Genomic DNA, 18,969 nt, shown 5'->3' on the forward strand with positions numbered 1-18,969 from the left:
CATCCATCTCATCCCTTTTGGCCTTTTTCATGGTCTTACCAAGGTCGTATCTGGACTTCTTGTAGACCTCTGTATCTTCGGAAATGAATGCCCGGTGTCCGGTCTTCAGAAGAGTGCGGATCTCATAGTTTATCCAAGGCTTCCGATTGGGAAACACTCGTAAGGTTTTTGTAGGGATGCAGTCCTCCACACATTTCTTTATGAAGTCTGTAACGACTGTGGCTTATTCGTTCAGGTCCGTTGCCGAGTCCCTGAACATTGCCCAGTCTACAGACTCCAAACAGTCCTGGAGTTGTTCCTCAGCCCCCCCCCCCCCCCCCTCCCCCGACCAGCTCTGAAAAGTCCTCACCTCTGGGGGTGCGCTCTTCAATTTACCAAAGTGAGGGCGAGGAATAGAACGATAGGCATCCTTAATGGTGGAGTAGCAGTGGTCGAGGGTGTTTGGTCCTCTGGTGCTGCAGGAGACATGTTGGTGGAAGTTAGGGAGCGATTTCTTAAGGTTGGCTTTGTTGAAATCCCCAGCTATGGTGGTAAATGCCTCGGGGTAAGCCATCTGGTGCTTATTGACCATGGCGTGCAGCTCCCCCAGCGCCAGATGGACGTCAGCCTGGGGAGATGTAGACCGCGGTCAGGATGATGGAGGTGAATTCCCTTGGTAGGTAGAAGGGACTTCACCGGCAGGTGTTCGAGGTGTGGAGAGCAGGAGTTGGACAGGACTGCCACGTCTGAGCACCTCGCAGAGTTGACCACGAGGCAGACGCCCCCTCCTCTCCCTTTCCCAGATGCCAGTGTACGGTCCATGCGATGGATGGAGAAACCACCAGGCTGGACTGCTGAGTCTGGGGAGCTGGGGGTGAGCCATGTCTCTGTGAAACAGAACACGGAGCATTCCCTCAGCTCCCTTTGGTAAAGCAGCATTGTTCTTAAGTCCTCCACTTTATTTTCAAGGGAATGTACATTGGCCAGAAGAATGGTAGGGAGAGGGGCCCGAAGTCCCCTGCGCATCAGTCTGACCTGAAGTCCTGCCCGTCGGCCACGTTTCCGGACACAATGGAGGCCTCCCTGTTGTTTCCAGGTACTGGTCTTACTGAACCTGCTATTTTTGCGAGCCTGCGCTGGAACGGGGATTCCCTTACAGTCGGCAGCTCCAGCTCCGTTAAGATTGGGGATTCCCTCACAGTCGGCAGCTCCAGCTCCGTTAAGATTAGGGATTCCCTCAGACGGCATCTCCAGCTCCGTTGCTCCTGGGAAATCCTGCTCGTCAGCTCCGGAGGGCTTCCCGGTGTTTCCAGGTACAGTACCTGTGATTCCCGGTCGGGTCGGGTTCTCTCCAACGATCCAGGGAACGCTTGCAGTCGAAGGCTCCCGCAGCTGCGAGAGATCGCAAAATCGCTGGTGCCTTCATATGCACTAACAGCTTGTCTGTTACGGTGCCGATTTCTGCCGTTTTTCTGAACCAGGTAAGTTGAATCTAGCTGTAAATTATCCTCTTCTGTTGGGCTGCTGGCAAAATGTCGCCGCAGGTAGGCGCCATCTTTAATTGCAAAAAAAATAAAAATAAAATAAATTGACAGTGTTGTTGAGGAAGGGCTGTGATTAGTGTTGTGCAATGCTCAAAAACGCTTTTTGGGAAGAAGCTGTTCTTTAACCTGGTGGTACTCGGGCTCCTGTACATCCTTCCCGATGACAGCAGTGAGATGAGAGCGCCTCCTAAAGGTTCCCCACGACAGTTGGGAAGTCAACACCAATGATGCACCAGGCAATGTCTTCCACTTTTAGTAATCTCTTCTGTTTCCAGGCGTTCAAATTGTAGAACCAGGTCGTGATACAACTAGTCAGTAGGCTCTCTACCGTCTACCTGTAAAGGTCCAATACAGTATTTGGCAACATACCGAATCTCCTCAATCTTCTCAGCAGTGGCATTAAGCTTTCTTTGTGATTGCATCAATCAGCTAGGCCCAGGACAGATCTTCAGAGATGTGTTTGCCCAAGAACTTGATGCTGTTGACTCACTCCATAGCCATCCTATTAATGAAGACAGATTACTGGATCCTTGACTTTTCCTTCCTGAAGTCAGCTGATCAACAATCATCTCTTTGGTCTTGCTAACATTGAGAGTAAAGAATGCTTTTCAGCCTCCATTCAATCAGACTATTAATCTCTCTGCTGACTCACTCTGCTGACTAACTGTTACCCATTATTCATTCAACAATGGTGGTAAGGCAGAATTGGGGTTGTATCGGACTACGCAGTCATGGGAATATAGATTGAACACACAGCTTATGGTGCTTTTGTGTTTATGGTCACTGAGGAGAAAGTTTATTGGCAATATGTACTGATTGTGGTCTGCCAATGAGGAAGTCGAGGAACTTAAGAATGAGCAAATTCCCAGTTCAGAGTTCGATGATAAGTGCAGAGGGGGATGATGGTCTTAAGCGCAACAGATACAAGTTCCAATTTGCCCTCCAATCATGCCCATGTGGTTTAATAACCAGTTTTGTACAATTTTGTGCTGATAGCTTCTGCCCAACAATAGATGGGATAAAGATTTTCTCCTTACAGACCCCTTGAACGTCAAAAAAGGTTTTGATTAGGTCAATCACAACTTCATTAAAATCTAAGTTCAGGAAATGAGAGAGATGTTCCCAACACATACTATCACAAGAGTTTACCTGACTGATTAATCATGTTGTTCCCTGAATGTATCCTGAAAAGACATATACTTGCTCTCATCTAGCAAGGCATTTTTAAAAATTATATAAAAACGTCACTATACTATTTTGTGTGCAAAATACTATGAGTGAACGTGACCTTTGACATGATATTCTTGTACAATTAAAAAAATTATAATCAACATGAAAAATGTTTCTAGATGGTCTAAAAATAAAGCCATTTTAATTTGCATATCCTCAGGCAGCTGTCAAGCACACGCCTGGACAGTACAATTGTTACGCTGTTAACTCCAATTAATCTAGTTTTGACTTGCTCCAAAGGCAGAAATTCAAACAATTGTATGATAGATAGAAATCATGACACAGCAGATCTGGTAAGCAATGCAGACCTGCGAGTTCACACATTTAATCTCTATCAGTGCTATTTCAGCAGAAATTAAGTTTAAAATACTGCTGAACTAAATTAAAATGAAGAATTTGTTCGCAAATGAAGAGTTACTAAAATATCTCTCACACTCCCCTTCTCCTCCCCCTCCCCCCCTCTCTCTCTCTCTCTCTTACAGAAACAATGCTTTCAGAAGAATACAAGAACAAGTAGCAAGGTCAATAAAGATCAGCTGACAAACAAAAAAGCTTTGAGGCTATAGATAAACTAATATATAAAATGTTAAAAGGAACAGATTCAAGCATCACCAAACTAAGTTAATAATTTTTACATTCTTCCATCTGCCTAATTACAGTCAAGGGGCAATTTACATTCAATCATGCTGAGGGAAACTGAAATTTCCTGCCCTCCATACAACTGAAAACTAATTTGAAAGTGCCCAGCAGATAAAATAAACTATCCACTTTATCAGAGCCATTTTGTCTGGTAAAGGAGACTAATTGTGTGTCGCCTGCCATTGGCATGTTGTACAACAGCATCAGCCAGGCACCAAAAGTCAGTTAACACTGAATTACAATTGCATGCTGAGCAAGAGGTTCAACATTTCTGATTGAGTTGGGACTATAAATTCATTTGTAGATTTATCTGGCTGCAGTATAAATAAAGTAACCTACTCAAGAATGCAATCAGATACAAAGGAATTTACCACACACAAGGGTCCACCAGGCTGAGAAAGCTTAAGGCCCTGTCCCACTTGCGTGTCCTTGGCGTCTCGTCATCGCGTTGAGGCGCATGGGCATCGTGTGGCCGCACAGGGCCAGTCCCAATGAGAAGCACGGAGGGGTATGGAGTTGTGCGCGGTATCACGCGGCGCTCCGGGATTTTGTACCGAACTAAATCTTCGCGCGCCACCGGCCTGTCATGTAACTGATGGCCAAAGTGGGACAGGCCCAAGATCCTGGCGCGACGCAACGTCTCACCCCCAACAGCAGCAGAAGTAGGCAAACGATCGTCGAATTCAGCCCGGGGCTCATGGCCGTTGCGGATCCGGATCCGCCCCACTTCTACTCCCAGAGCGGGGCCAAGACCGGCAGCATCTCTGGAGAGAAGCAATGGGTGACGTTTCGGGTCAAGACCCTTCTTTCAGACTGAAGAAGAGTCTCGACCCGAAACGTCACCCATTCCTTCTCTCCAGAGATGTTGCCGGTCCCGCTGTGTTACTCCTGCATTTTGTGTCCATCTTCAAATGACTTCACGCGCTCCAGACGGCTGTGCGGGCGCATGAAGACGCGCGCGACCTTCGCGGGGCCATCGCGCAACGCGACGATGAGGTCGCGTAATTTGCGTGCCAAGGACACGTAAGTGGGACAGGGCCTTTAATCCCAGCTCTCAATCTGCATCAAGTGTCAATTCAAATGCTTTAATTAGCAACAGTGTTTTCTGCCTTCACCTCCTTTTACGGCATTCCGCCCGTCTTAAAACTATGCCCCAAACTACAGAACTGAGGGAAAGAGGGAAAATAAAAGACTACGAATATGAAAATGATGACACACAACTGCAGATGCCATCATGTGAAGCAACTAACTGCTGTAAGAACTCAGCGGGTCTGTCGGCTTCTATGGAGGGATGCTCATCATTTCACGTCGAGACACTGCATTGGGACCAATGCATGGTCTCGACCTGAAACGTTGATCGCCCCTTGGCCCACACAGGCAGCCACCCCTCAGCCCCCACAGACGCTGCCCGACACGCTGAGTTCCTCCAGCAGTCTTTGCGTTAATAAAAAAAGGCCTTTCTAAGCCTCAAGTTTATTACACCTGGATTCAACTTCAACCCCAAAGAAAATAACCTCTGTCCAGCCAAAACTGCCTAAAACCTTGCAGCATTAACACATTCCTTTGAATCTTCTCTGAACCGTCTGCAGTCATAACTTCCTCAATGACATTACAATTGCCCTTGGCACAGCTGTAGAACTACTACCTTACAAAGCTAGAGATCTGGGTTCAATCCTAACTCCGAGTGCTATTTGTAAAGTTCATACAATCTCTCTGTGACCAGTAGGTTTTTGCGGGTTTCCTCTCACATTCCAAACAAGTGCAATTTGTAGGTTAATTGGCTTCTGTAAATTGTCCCTAGTGTGTAGGATAGAACTAGTGTACGGGTGATCATGGTGGGCACAGACATAATGGGCCGATGTTTCCATGCTGTATTTCTAAACTAAATTACTCAGAAATTGCAATCTGGCCAACATTTACAAGCAAAAAAAACCGTCAATCTTTGTGGACTTTATGATTTTATTTTAAAGACTTTCCTTTTGAGAATCTAACTTACAACCCTGAGCAGCAATCAACAAGGTAGCACAAACCAAAATAGGGAAAGCAAATATACATTATACAGTACAATAACATCTGAGAGACATAAAAACCATACAGATCAAAAGAAACTAAAAAATAAAAGTTGGAGACATTTAATGCAACTACAAGAGTTTCCTTTTACCAGACCAGTAGGAAATCACTCAAAGTATCCTAAGGATGCAAATTTCTTGAAGCCAAGAATAAACATTATTTTAACTATGCACTGGAAGAAAACAAAAATTAAGTCCACTGCATTCAAAGGATTGGCAATTTTGACTTAAATGAGATGGAAATACCCTGGAAATTACTGCATTAGTTAATTATAGAGAAATCAGGACTAGTATTTGTAAGGTTTTGTTGTTCATGAACACTTGCAATGGCAATAGTTTAGTTTAGAAATACAGCACTGAAACAGGCCCTTCAGCCCACCGTGTCCACGCCAACCAGCTATCCCTGTACACTAACACTACCCTACACTCGTTAGGGACATATTACAATTTTTCCAAGCCAATTAGCCTACAAACCTGTACGTCTTCAGAGCATGGAGCTCCGCGAGGAAACCCACGCGGGTCACGCGGAGAACATACAAACTCGGTACAGACAGCACCCGTAGTCAGGATCAAACCCGGGTCTGGTGCTGAATGGCACAACCGTGCCGCCTCAAATACTAAATTAACAGGCTGTAGTATCTATTTCTACAAAAGTGACCTACACCTGCCACTTCCTAAGTTTTGCATGACCACATTTACATTTTAGTGATAAACATCAGTATTTTTTGTCAAAGCTTCAAGGGAAATTCGAGGTTTTTTTAAGACACACAAGGGCAACAAGTTGAGAAAATGATATTGGGCATACAGGTGGAAGGGTAAAAGTAAAAAGACTGGGTAAGTAGTCAGCAAGCAGTTTGTTTTCTTCACATTGTTGGACAAATAACGTGACAATGTGCCATAGTTCAGGAAGGAGATTGACAATCTAATTGACTGGTGCCAGAACAACAATCTGAAGGGTTCCACAATAAGGTAGGGTACTGTGCAATCCAATTCTACCTCATTGCAGACATTGGACTTTGTCTATGAAACTGCTGAACTACAATGTTGAGAAGTATATACTGCATTCTGTATTTTCCATTTTGCTCTACCTATTGTAATTGAGTTTGGCTTGATTGCATATTATTATCTGATTTGATCAGATGGCATGCAATACAAAGCGTTTCACTATACCTTGGTACACGTGACAATAATAAACAGAAAACTAAACCAATCTTGTTCTCAAGATCAAGGAGCTGGTTATTGACTAGAAGAAGGAAACGCTGAGGATTCATGAACTCATCTTCATCGATGGAATGGTCTTGGTGAGTCAACCCCTTCATGTTGCTGGATGCACATATCTCCGAGGATCTGCCCTGGACCATTCATGCAATCACTTAGAAAGCTCATCTAGGCCTCCACTTCCTTGGAAGATTGGGGGGGGGGGGGATTTAGAAAGCTCATCTAGGCCTCCACTTCCTTGGAAGATGGGGGGGGGGGGGGAGATTTGGTACAAATCTCTAGTGGTCTCGCACCACCCTCTCATCTTGCTACCACTACTGGGAAAAAGATACAGGAGCCTGAGAAACATGATCTCCAGGTTCAGGAACAACTTCTGCCCAGCATTATTCAGGCTATTGAACACTTCACAACACTAACTGCAACCCTAACTCTGCAACTATTATCTATAGGAAATAACTGCAGATACTGGTTTAAATCGAATGTAGACACAAAATGCTGGAGTAAGTCAGCGAGACAGGCAGCAGCTCTGAAGAGAAGGAATGAGTGACGTTTCTGGTCGAGACCCTTCTACCAACAAATATATATCTATGCATCTACCAACTATATAATACTTTGCTTAAATTACACTACGTACTAGTTTTGTAATGTTATGGTCTAGTTACCTTGTATTACTGATTAATGTGCTATATTTGATTGATTACTTTTTATTGAGTTAATAGGCCTGTATTAAGAGGGAGTATGATCAGCCATGATCATATTGAATGGCGGTGCAGGCTCGAAGGGCCGAATGGCCTACTCCTGCACCTATTTTCTATGTTTCTATGTAAGAACTATTTCTTCCTCCATCTTCTTGTATTCCATGATCCCTTCAGCATTAAGACATTTCCCTCCTGAATTTACGTAATTTGGTTTGTACTTCCTTCTGCAGAGGAAACATAGAAAATAGGTGCAGGAGGAGGCCCTACGGCCCTTCGAGCCAGCACCGCCATTCATTGTGATCATGGCTGATCGTTCCCTATCAATAACCCGTGCCTGCCTTCTCCCCATATCCTTTGATTCCACTATTTAACTCCCTCTTAAATCCATCCAGTGACTTGGCCTTCACTGCCCTCTGTGGCAGGGAATTCTATAAATCCACAACTCTCTGGATGAAAAAGTTTTTTCACACCTGAGTCTTAAATGACCTCCCCTTTATTCTAAGACTGTGGCCCCTGGTTCTGGACTCACCCAACATTGGGAACACTTTTCCTGCATCGAGCTTGTCCAGTCTTTTTATAATTTTATATGTTTCTATAAGATACCCCCTCATCCTTGTAAACTCCAGTGAATACAAGCCTAGTCTTTTCAATCTTTCCTCATATGACAGTCCCGCCATCCCAGGGATCAATCTCGTGAACCTACGCTGCACTACCTCAATCACAAGGATGTCCTTCCTCAAATTAGGAGACCAAAACTGTACACAATACTCCAGATGTGGTCTCACCAGAGCCCTATACAACTGCAGAAGAACCTCTTTACTCCTATACTGAAATCCTCTTGTTATGAAGGCCAACATTCCAATAGCTTTCTTCACTGCCTGCTGTACCTGTAAGCCAACTTTCAGTGACCGGTATACAAGGACGCCCTGGTCTCGCTGCACCTCCCCCTTTACCTAATCTAACCTCATTGAGATAATAATCTGCCCCCTTGTTTTTGACGCCAAAGTGGATAACCTCACATTTATCTATATTATACTGCATCTGTCGCGCATCTGCCCACTCACTCAACCTGTCCAGGTCACCCTGCAACCTCTTAACATCCTCTTCACAATTCACACTGCCACCCAGCGTGTCATCCGCAAACTTGCTAGTGTTTCTCCTAATTCCCTTTTCCAAATCATTAATATATATGGTAAACAGTTGCGGCCCCAACACCGAGCCTTGCGGCACTGCACTCGTCACTGCCTGCCATTCTGAAAAGGACCCATTCACTCCTACTCTTTGCTGTCTGCTAACCAATTTTCTATCCATGTCAACACCCTACCCCCAATACCATGTGCTCTAATTTTAATCACCAGTCTCCCGTGCGGGACCTTATCAAAGACTTTCTGAATGTCTAGATACACTACATCCACTGGCACCCCTTCATCCATTTTACTTGTCACATCCTCAAAAAATTCCAGATTAGTCAAGCATGATTTTCCTTTCATAAATCCATGTTGACTTGGACTAATCCTTTTACTGCTATCCAAATGTCCCATTATTACCTCTTTAATAACTGATTCCAGCATCTTTCCCACCACCAAAGTCAGGCTAACGGGTCTGTAATTCCCCGTTTTCTCTCTCTCGCTCCTTTCTTGAAAAGTGGGATAACATTAGCTATCCTCCAATCCACAGGAACTGATCCTGAATCTATTGAACATTGGAAAATGATCACCAGTGCGTCCACTATTTCTAGAGCCACCTCCCTGAGGACCCTGGGATGCAGACCACCAGGTCCAGAGGATTTATCATCCTTCAGTCCCATTAGCCTACCCAATACTATTTCTCACCTAATGAAAATTTATTTCAGTTCCTCTACCCCCTTAGATCCTCTGTCCTCCAGTACATCTGGGAGATTGTTTGTCTTCCTTAGTGAAGACAGATCCGAAGTACCTATTCAACTCTTCTGCCATTTCCTTGTTGCCCATAATAATTTCACCCGTGTCTGCCTTCAAGGGACCCACATTTGACTTTGCTACTCTTTCCCTTAACATATCTAAAGAAGCTTTTACTGTCCTTCTTTACATTCCTGGCCAGCTTCCCTTCGTACTTCATCTTTTCAGCCCGTATTGCCCGTTTTATTTCCTTCTGTTGTCCTATGAATGTTTCCCAATCCTCTGGCTTCCGGCTACTCTTTGCTGTGTTATACATCTTTTCTTTTAGTTTTATTCTATCCCTAACTTCTCTTGTCAGCCACGGTTGCCTCCTACTCCCCTTAGAATCTTTCTTCCTTTTGAAAATGAAATGATCCTGCGTCTTCCGGATTATGCCTAGAAATTCCTGCCATTGCTGTTCCACCATCATTCCTGCTAGGATCCCTTTGCAGTCTACCTTGGCCAGCTCCCCTCTCATGCCTTCATAGTCCCCTTTGTTCAACTGCATCACTGACACTTCCAATTTAACGTTCTCCTTCTCAAATTGCAGGAATATTCCACAGGATCACCACCATCTGAATGAAGAAATTTCTCCTAAATATGGCTCCAAATTAGATTTCTGTATCTTGAGCCCGTGTTCCTGGTTCTGGACTCTCAAGCCATCGAGCTTGTCATTTCTGTTAGAATTAGACAGGTTCGACTGAGATCCCTCTCATTCTTCATAGTCCAGTAAATATTGGGCATAATTGACGCAATCTTGCCTCATGCATCAGTCCTGCAATCCCAGGAATCAATCTTGTAAATCTATAATTGCTCAAATAAAATCAAAAATGCATATACAACTCCAGCTAGGATTTCAGCAAGACATCCTTGCACATGTACTCAAATCCTCTTGCAATCAAAATAGAATTTGCCTTACCAAGAAGTTGCTGCTCCAGAACAATTGCTTTCAGTGACTGATTTACAGGGACATATCTCAACTCAACTCCGCCTTTCCCAATCCATCATCATTCACAAAGAATCTGTCCTCCTTTTTTAGGAACAAAATAGAAAACCTCATTCTCCTCCAACCTCATCTATTGCATCCGCTGCTCTAGATGTCAGCTGCTCTACATCGGCGGGACCAAGCATAGGCTTGGTGATCGCTTCGCCGAACATCTCCGCTCAGTTCACAATAACCAACCTGATTTCCCGGTGGCTCAGTACTTCAACTCCCCCTCCCATTCCGAATCCGACCTTTACGTCCTGGGTCTCCTCCATGGCCAGAGTGAGGACCACCGTAAATTGGAGCAGCACCTCATATTTTGCTTGGGCAGTTTGCATTCCAGCAGTACGAACATTGACTTCTCGAATTTCAGGTAGTCCTTACTTTCTCCTCCCCTTCTCAGCTCTCCCTCAGCCCACTGTCTCCACCTCTTCCTTTCTTCCTCCCTCCCCCCCACCCTCACATCAGTCTGAAGAAGGGTTTTGACCCGAAACGTTGCCCATTTCCTTCGCTCTATAGATGCTGCCTCACCCACTGAGTTTCTCCAGCATTTTTGTCTAACCTCATTCTTACCAATGTTAAACTATATTTGCCATGCATTTTCCCATTCATCCTATTCTGACAAAAAACTGCATCCCAAAAGGTTGATTGTTTCTCTTTCCATATATGCTGCCCTATCTGTATTTTATATTTAGTTTCATCATCCAAATCGGTTGATTTTACTGGTATCCAATAATTATTCCTGTAGCAACCTACTAGTTGCAGCCTGTCACTGGGAAAAAGACTGCTTCATGTCCATCAACCAATTTTTGATCAATTCCAGCATATTACTGCTTATCCTGCACTTTATTTCAGCACAATAACCTTTGTGGGACCTTATCAAAAGCTTTTTAAAAAGTCAAAAACACATCTTCAGGTTCTCCCTTATCCATTCCACTAGTTATATACTGAAGAAACTCTGGTGAATTTGTTAAGTATATAAGTTTTCCCTTTCACAAACACATGCTGACTTGTCCAATCTTGTTAATATTTTCAACGTGTTGTGATTAGATCTTATGAGAGACTTTGGCAGCGTCTCCTTTATAAACATTAAGCTAACTAATTTGTAAACCTCATTTTTTCACTCCCACCTTTTTCTTTAAAATAGCAGGATTACATTTGACAATCTCCTTTACTGTAGGAAATACTTCAGAATATTAAAGAAATAACCATAAAAGATAAGCTAAACATCAAGCTATACAACGGTGCTTCAGGTGACTCATCAACTTACAGGTTACTAAGTACTTAGTGTATGGTTCAACATTTGCCTTTAAAATTCCATGATGACAATTAGTCAAAACAAAAAAACTCACAGACGCAAACCACAAGTTGGAAAAAAAACGGTCCCTCCAGTTTTGATTATGAAAGTAAAGTTCCTCAAACCATTTTCCAGTTGGATTACACAAGGGGGAATTGCGACAACATCAAAACTTGAGGGAGGTGCGAAGGTTCTTTTCTCCATTTGGTTAAGGAATTGAAAGAGCTCCCATCAACACAAATTTCAGGTTGGGCAGGACAAGCAGTTCAGACATGAATCCCACAAATGAAACCAAGAGAGGTACCACGGAAGCCAAATGTAAACAGAAAGTGTACAGTTAAACGCAAAACCTTTAACAGCATTGATGTACAGAGGAATCATGGGGTCCAAGTCCATAGTCCCTCAAAGTGGCAACACAGGTAGATAGTCATAAAGAAGGCATATGGGATGCTTGCCTTCATAGGTTGGGGCATTGAGTACAAGAGTCACAAAGTCATGTTGTAGCTTTATCAGACTTTGGTTATGTTGCATTTGAACCTTCTAGTTGTCCTTTTACCGGAAGTATGTGGAGGCTTTGGAGAGGTGCGGTAGAGGTTTACCAGAATGCTGCCTGGCTTAGAGGGTATTACCTATAAGCAAAGGTTGGACAAATTTGAATGATTTTGTCAGGAACATTGGAAGTTGAGGGGAGATCTGATGGAAGTATGTAACATTATGTGAAGCATAGATAGGCTAGACCTTTTTTTATTTTACAGAGTGGTGGGTGCCTGGAACATGCTGCCAGGGGTGGTGGAGGAAGCATATAAATAGTGGCATTTAACTTTTGGATAGGTACATGGATATGCAGAAATGGTGAGACGTGTATCACGTAAAGGCAAAGATTAGTTTAACAGCATCAAGTTCAACACAGTCAATGTGGTCTGAAGGGCCTGTTCTTTGCTCTATGCTGCAGTTAACACAACATTAAAGGGGGGTGAGGGGAGAGAGATAAGAGCAATTCTTCATGTGGTCATGTGAAATGAAGCCCACTCACAGCTCCACTATTTAAACATCAGGCACTCAAACCAAATACCCTGCTCCAAACTGTAACAGCAAAAGATTATCAGGCAGATAAAGGAAACAATTCAAGGATGCTTTGAAGGCCTACTTAAAAAAGTGTAATATTCCCACTGATTTGGGTGAAAGCCTGGCCCATTTCTGCTCAAAGTGGCGCAGCATTTAAGATGGCACCATGAGCCTCAAGGACATACATCAAGAGTAATAAAAAGCCCAGTATAAACCATGGAAGAATTAATTGCAGCACCTCCCAAACCATCCACCTACACCACCAAACACTTCATGTGGCAGAGCCTACAGGTTTTGCAAGGCCTAATCAGCCAGCTCAGAATTGGAGCAGAAGCAGGTCGGCGCGGACTCAGAAGGTTCATAAATGTTCTTTGCCCAACAGCACGGGGACAGTGGTACTGTAACGGTTAGGATTTTGGACCAACAGTCCACATATGCATTCTCAAATCTCACCCCAAGCAGCTGTGGATTTTAAATTTAGTTAATGGGCTGCAGAGGAAGAAATCTGCAATACTTGCCTATGCTGGCTCAGATAGGGCTACCGATGGCTCCCGAGATGAACATGCAGAAACTATGTATCATAAGTAAAGGTGGCAAATCCCAATCCTATCAAGAGCAATTAGAGATGAACAACAAATGTTGGCCTTGTCTCGGGCGCTCCCACCACGAAAAAATGAAAACATTTACATCATCAAATCCAATGCAGTAACTCTTGGACTTTCAAGCGTTTAAACATTTAAACGAACATAGAACTCCAACAAATCAGCACCAGATGCGCGAGTTATAACGAAAACTGTTTCTTCCTTCCTCCTCCCCGCCCCCTCCAACTCTTTGCTCAAATTTTTAAAAAAAGCCTTTGTGAAAGTCAGAGAATCGTTCGGCAGGGAAACCGGTGCTCCTGCAAAAGCTCGGTGCTTCGCAGAGAGTGCACGATGTCGAGGAGCCCCGGGGTGCGTTAGTCAGTCGGTCGGTTGCTCTGTGTCGGGCGAGTGAGCGCCGTTACCTACCGCCCCGTATCCAGGATAAGCCATTGCTGCCGCTGTCCCGCTCGCTAAGCTGAGCCCGGGGATCCCCACGCGGAAGCTGCGCCGCTACCATCGCGACACCGCCGGGGGACGCCGGCTGCCCACTGCCACCTCACTGACCACAACACGAGCACCCCCAACGCACAATTCATTCGCAATGTTTATACAGTCTAGCAACACTAAAACACGTCGTGCGACTGTAGATCTTGGTGTCTATTTGCTTTATTTCCCTGCCTCTATTCTTCCTCCCCTCCCTCCCGGCGGCTGGTGGACGAGTCCCAGCAAGTCTCCACGTTCTGCGTGCAGCCGACGGGCGTGGTCGCTCCGCAGTTGTTCCTGGTTAAAAAAAAAACTGCCCTATAATCACAGGCAGCGATTTTGTGTTTTAAAAAAAAATATGTGCATTGGCTTGTTACACGATCGCTTCTTTCCGTCAGGCAGCCGGCGAGCGTAGGAACAAGTGAGTTTTAATTAAACGAGTCTGTGTAGGAAGGAACTGCAGATGCTGGTTCAAACCGAAGAGAGACACAAAAAGCTTGAGTAACTCAGCATCTCAGGAGAGAAGGAATAAGTGAGTTCGGTATTCCGACTGGTATGCCCAGGTCATAGGTCACTCGCGATAAACATTCTCGGCAGCTTTGCTGCTGCATGGATACAGACCTGCGTTTTATCCGTAGTCAGGATCCAACGCGGGTCTCTGGCTCTGCAAACGCTGTTGAATTGCTACTGGACTGTCTCCTCTCGAGTGTCCCGCCGGGTTAACCAACAGCCCTGGACTGACGGGACACCGGCCCAATGCAGTGGAATTAGCGCTTCTCTGCGCTGGCTGTAAGCCTGGGCCATCACTGTACCCGGCCAGTGTCCAGTCAGTCCAGGGTCACTCCGGATATCTCTGGCTGCCACCGGACGGATGGGACACACGGGAGGGGATGGGGACGGTCCAGTAGCAATTCAACAGCGCTTGCAGCGCCGGAGACCCGTGTTTGATCCTGACTATGTATCCATGCAGCAGGACAGCTGCCAAGAATGTTTATTGCGAGTGACCTTTGACACATCCCTTGATTCCTTGAGTTTTTCGGAATATTGAACTCGCTTACAGGTGACGTTTTCGGGCCGAGACCCTTCTTCAGACGCATTGTCCTTTAATTTAATTAAAGGAGAATGGGTTGATAACAACGACAAGCCAGCCAGCATTTTGTGGGGAGAACAGATGCATTTGCGTTTCATCAGTTATTTCATCAAGAATACAATTTGCATCTGTTCTGATGTGAGCTGAAAGCCCAAAGGGTTGGCTGTTCTGTTGACCGATCCACCGAGTATTTCCATATGTTTCACTTTCTGTTTTGAAGCATTGGTCTTTGAGTTTTAATTACACTGAGTTTCCTCCAGAGACATGCTTAGGTTCCTGTTTATCAAGCCAGTAGTTTAATTGTCCAGTTTTGAGAATAGATGCAGGCCATTCTGTCCCATTCTAACAATCTAACCATTCAGTTAGATTGTGCCTGATCAGCGTGTAAACCCTGTTTAATATTGTTATTCCCTTTCTCCTAGTACCTTTATATAACTGGGAAAACTCTTTGTCGAGCACCTACGCTTTGTCCACTTTGACCATTTGGATCTACTGGTTGCCAGCCATTTTAGTTCCTCTACCCAATCTCAAAGGTCTATCTTCAACTGCCAGAGTGAGGCCAAACACAGAGCCTCACTATGGTGTGGAATACCACAGAAGAACAACATGTGCAGGGCCGGATGTACGTATAAGCTTGACAAGCTTAAGCTTAGGGCCTCGAGATCTAGGGGGGCCTCGCAGAGCCGGATTTACCACAAGGCTTCATAGGCTGAAGCCTAGGGCCTCGAAATCTAGGGGGCCTCCGGCCAAGGCAGGACACCTGCTGTTCAACTCTGGGCGGGCCCCCCTCTCTATCTCTCTCTCTCTCTCTCTCTCTCTCTGTCACTCTCCGTCTCCGCCTGCAATCCGAATCTGTGTCCGGACCTCCGCTCTCTGCTCGCTCCTCATCCGCCGGCACGGCAGGCTTGCACATCCGCACTGCTACGGCCAGCACATCCTCCCCCTGCACATATGCACAACCACGGCCAGCACATCACCGGCCGCCCTGCGCATGCGCACTGCCACGGCAACTGGTCGGCGCTGGACACCTTCTCCCTCACTTTGAATTGTGGGAGATCTGGCCGCCATTGCTGTCCAGTCGCCGCCTTGCCGCGACCGCTGAAAACCAACGCAGAATCACTCCCTGACCCTGGATCTGGAGTAACTCCCTGGCGTGACTTGCTTCTGGTTTCCTGGTCCTCCATAAATATTCTAAATGGAATTTAAACTGGAGGGCTGAACAATAACAACCTGTGCATTTTATCTGTTTATTGTGTATGTATATGGTCTATGGTATATAAACACACTTAACATTTTTCTCCTGTTCTGTATGATGTTTACATATTCTGTTGTGGTGCAGCAAGCAAGAATATCATTGTCCTATCTGGGACACGTGACAATAAAACTTTCTTGACTCTTGACTTGGACTTAAGCAAAAAAAGGGTTCTTGGGGAAAAAAATAGGCACCTTAAATTTAGTTGCATCTGGTTGGGTAACTATGGTGAAGACTATTCCATGCATTAATTGTGCGGGGGAACTCCATGGAGCAGCGAGCAACTCTGGATAGAAGAAATTGGGTGACATTTTGGGTAGAGACCCTTCTTTAGACTCCCTTTGGTTTTAGTATTTTTAGTTTAATTTAAAGATACAGCGTGGAAACAGGCCCTTCGGCCCACCGAGTTCACGCCGACCACCGATCACCCATACACTAGTTCTATCCCACACATTAGCGGAGTAAGTCAAGAGAAGAGTGTTTTAGTCTCTCACGTCCCAGTTAGAACAATGAAATCCTTACTTGCAGCAGCACAACAGAATATATAAACATAGTACTCTGTAAACAATGTATAAACGAGAAAACAAAACGGTGTATATTTATATATGAATATATAACTATATAAATATATATATGTGTATATACACCCACACAATTTCCCTCATGGGATTAATAACGTTCTATCGTATGGCATTGTGTGTGTAGGAAGGAACTGCATATGCTGGTTTAAACTGAAGATAGACACAAAAAGCTGGAGTAACTCAACAGGTCAGACAGAATCTCTGGACAAAAGGAAACTATTACGTTTTGGGTTGGGTCTGAAATAGGTTCCAGCATACCTTTGGAATGTGGAAGGAAACAAGGAGCACCTGGAGAAAACCCATGCGATCAAAGGGAAAAGGAGCAAACTGTACATTCGGCACCCATATTCAGGATCAATTCCGGGTCTCTGGCACTTTTAGGCAGCAACTTTATGGCCAATGTACTGCCCCATAGTCTTGAACTTAATTAAAACATACAGTAGCTATAAAGGGGAACATAGCGTCACTTGGAGATTTAAAACTGAAAATGGATATTTTCATTTTTTTAGTAACCAAAGTGGTCAACGTATAATTTATTGTGTGTTGGAAAACAAAATATAGTGGTACAGCTGGTAGACCTGCTGCCTCACACGCCAGAGATCTGTGTTTGCTCCTGTCCTCGGGCACTGTCTGTGTTGAATTTGCACATTCTCCCTGCAAACGTGTGGGTTTCCTCCAACATCCTAAAGACACATTGGCTTTGTAGGTTAACTTGTCTGTAAAATTGCCCCTAATGTGTAGTGAGTGGGTGAGGAAAGTGGGATAACTGAACTTGTGTGAATGGGTAGACAAAAATGCTGATGAAACTCAGCAGGTGAGGCAGCATCTATGGAGCGAAGGAAATAGGCGATGTTTCGGGTCGAGACCCTTCTTCAGACTGATGTGAGGGTGGGGGGGACGGGAAGAAGAAAGGAAGAGGCGGAGACAGTGGGCTGAGGGAGAGCTGGGAAGGGGAGGAGAAAGCAGGAATTACCTGAAATTGAAGAAGTCAATGTTCATACCGCTGGGGTGTAAACTGCCCAAGCGAAATATGAGGTGCTGCTCCTCCAATTTACGGTGGGCCTCACTCTGGCCATGGAAGAGGCCCAGGACAGAAAGGTCGGATTCGGAATGGGAGGGGGAGTTGAAGTACTGAGCCAACGGAAGATCAGGTTGGTTTTTGCGGACGGAGCGGAGGTGTTGGGCGAAGCGATCGCCAAGCCTACGCTTGGTCTCACTGACGTAGAGCAGCTGACACCTAGAGCAGTGGATGCAATAGATGAGGTTGCAGGAGGTGCAGGTGAACCTCTGCTGCACCTCGAAAGACAGCTTGGGTCCTTGAATGGATTCAAGGGGGGAGGTAAAGTGACAAATGTAGCATTTCCTGCAGTTCCAAGAGAAAGTGCCAGGAGAGGGTAGATAAAAGTGCTGGAGAATCTCAGCGGGTGCAGCAGCATCTATGGAGCGAAGGAAATAAGCAACGTTTCGGGCTATGAGAGAGGATGGTTTGGGTGAGAAGGGACGAATTAACCAGGGTGTTGCGGAGGGAGCGGTCTCTGCGAAAAGCCAACAGAAGAGGAGATGGGAAGATGTGGCCAGTGGTGGGATCCCATTGGTAGACAAAAAAGCTGGAGAAAATCAGCGGGTAAGGAGATTAACGCAATGGAAAGGAAGGACATTAGTTTGGAGGATGTGGAATCGGTATGGGTAGAGCTGCGAAACACTAAGGGGCAGAAAACGCTGGTGGGTGTTGTGTACAGGCCACCTAACAGTAGTAGTGAAGTTGGAGATGGTATCAAACAGGAAATTAGAAATGCGTGCGACAAAGGCAAAACAGTTATAATGGGTGACTTCAATCTACATATAGATTGGGTGAATCAAATTGGCAGGGGTGCTGAGGAAGAGGATTTCTTGGAATGTATGCGGGATAGTTATGTAAATCAACATGTAGAGGAACCAACGAGAGAGCAGGCTATTTTAGACTGGGTATTGAGTAATGAGGAAGGGTTCGTTAGCAGTCTTGTTGTACGTGCCCCCTTGGGCAAGAGTGACCATAATATGGTTGAGTTCTTCATTAGGATGGAGAGTGACATTGTTAATTCAGAAACAATGGTTCTGAACTTAAAGAAAGGTAACTTTGAGGGTATGAGACGTGAATTGGCCAAGATTGACTGGCAATTAATTCTAAAAAGGTTGACGGTGGATATGCAATGGAAGACATTTAAAGACTGCATGGATGAACTACAAAAATTGTTCATCCCAGTTTGGCAAAAGAATAAATCAGGGAAGGTAGTACATCCGTGGATAACAAAGGAAATCAGGGATAGTATCAAAGCGAAGGATGATGCGTACAAATTAGCCAG

The 18,969-nt window shown here is 45.0% G+C and overlaps 1 protein-coding gene across 1 annotated transcript in view; it reads right to left on the minus strand.

Moving 5' to 3' along the window:
* The window catches only part of sri (sorcin), a 38,148-nt gene extending 24,377 nt beyond the window's left edge, over positions 1-13,771 (minus strand). The window contains exon 1 of the mRNA XM_033012674.1: positions 13,648-13,771. Within this exon, the coding sequence (XP_032868565.1) occupies positions 13,648-13,671 (24 nt within the window). The 5' untranslated portion in view covers positions 13,672-13,771. The remainder of the gene's footprint in view (positions 1-13,647) is intronic.
* Positions 13,772-18,969: the final 5,198 nt, after the last annotated feature.

The sequence above is a fragment of the Amblyraja radiata genome, chromosome 2 (genome assembly GCF_010909765.2).
Source record: "Amblyraja radiata isolate CabotCenter1 chromosome 2, sAmbRad1.1.pri, whole genome shotgun sequence".
NCBI lineage: Eukaryota > Metazoa > Chordata > Chondrichthyes > Rajiformes > Rajidae > Amblyraja > Amblyraja radiata.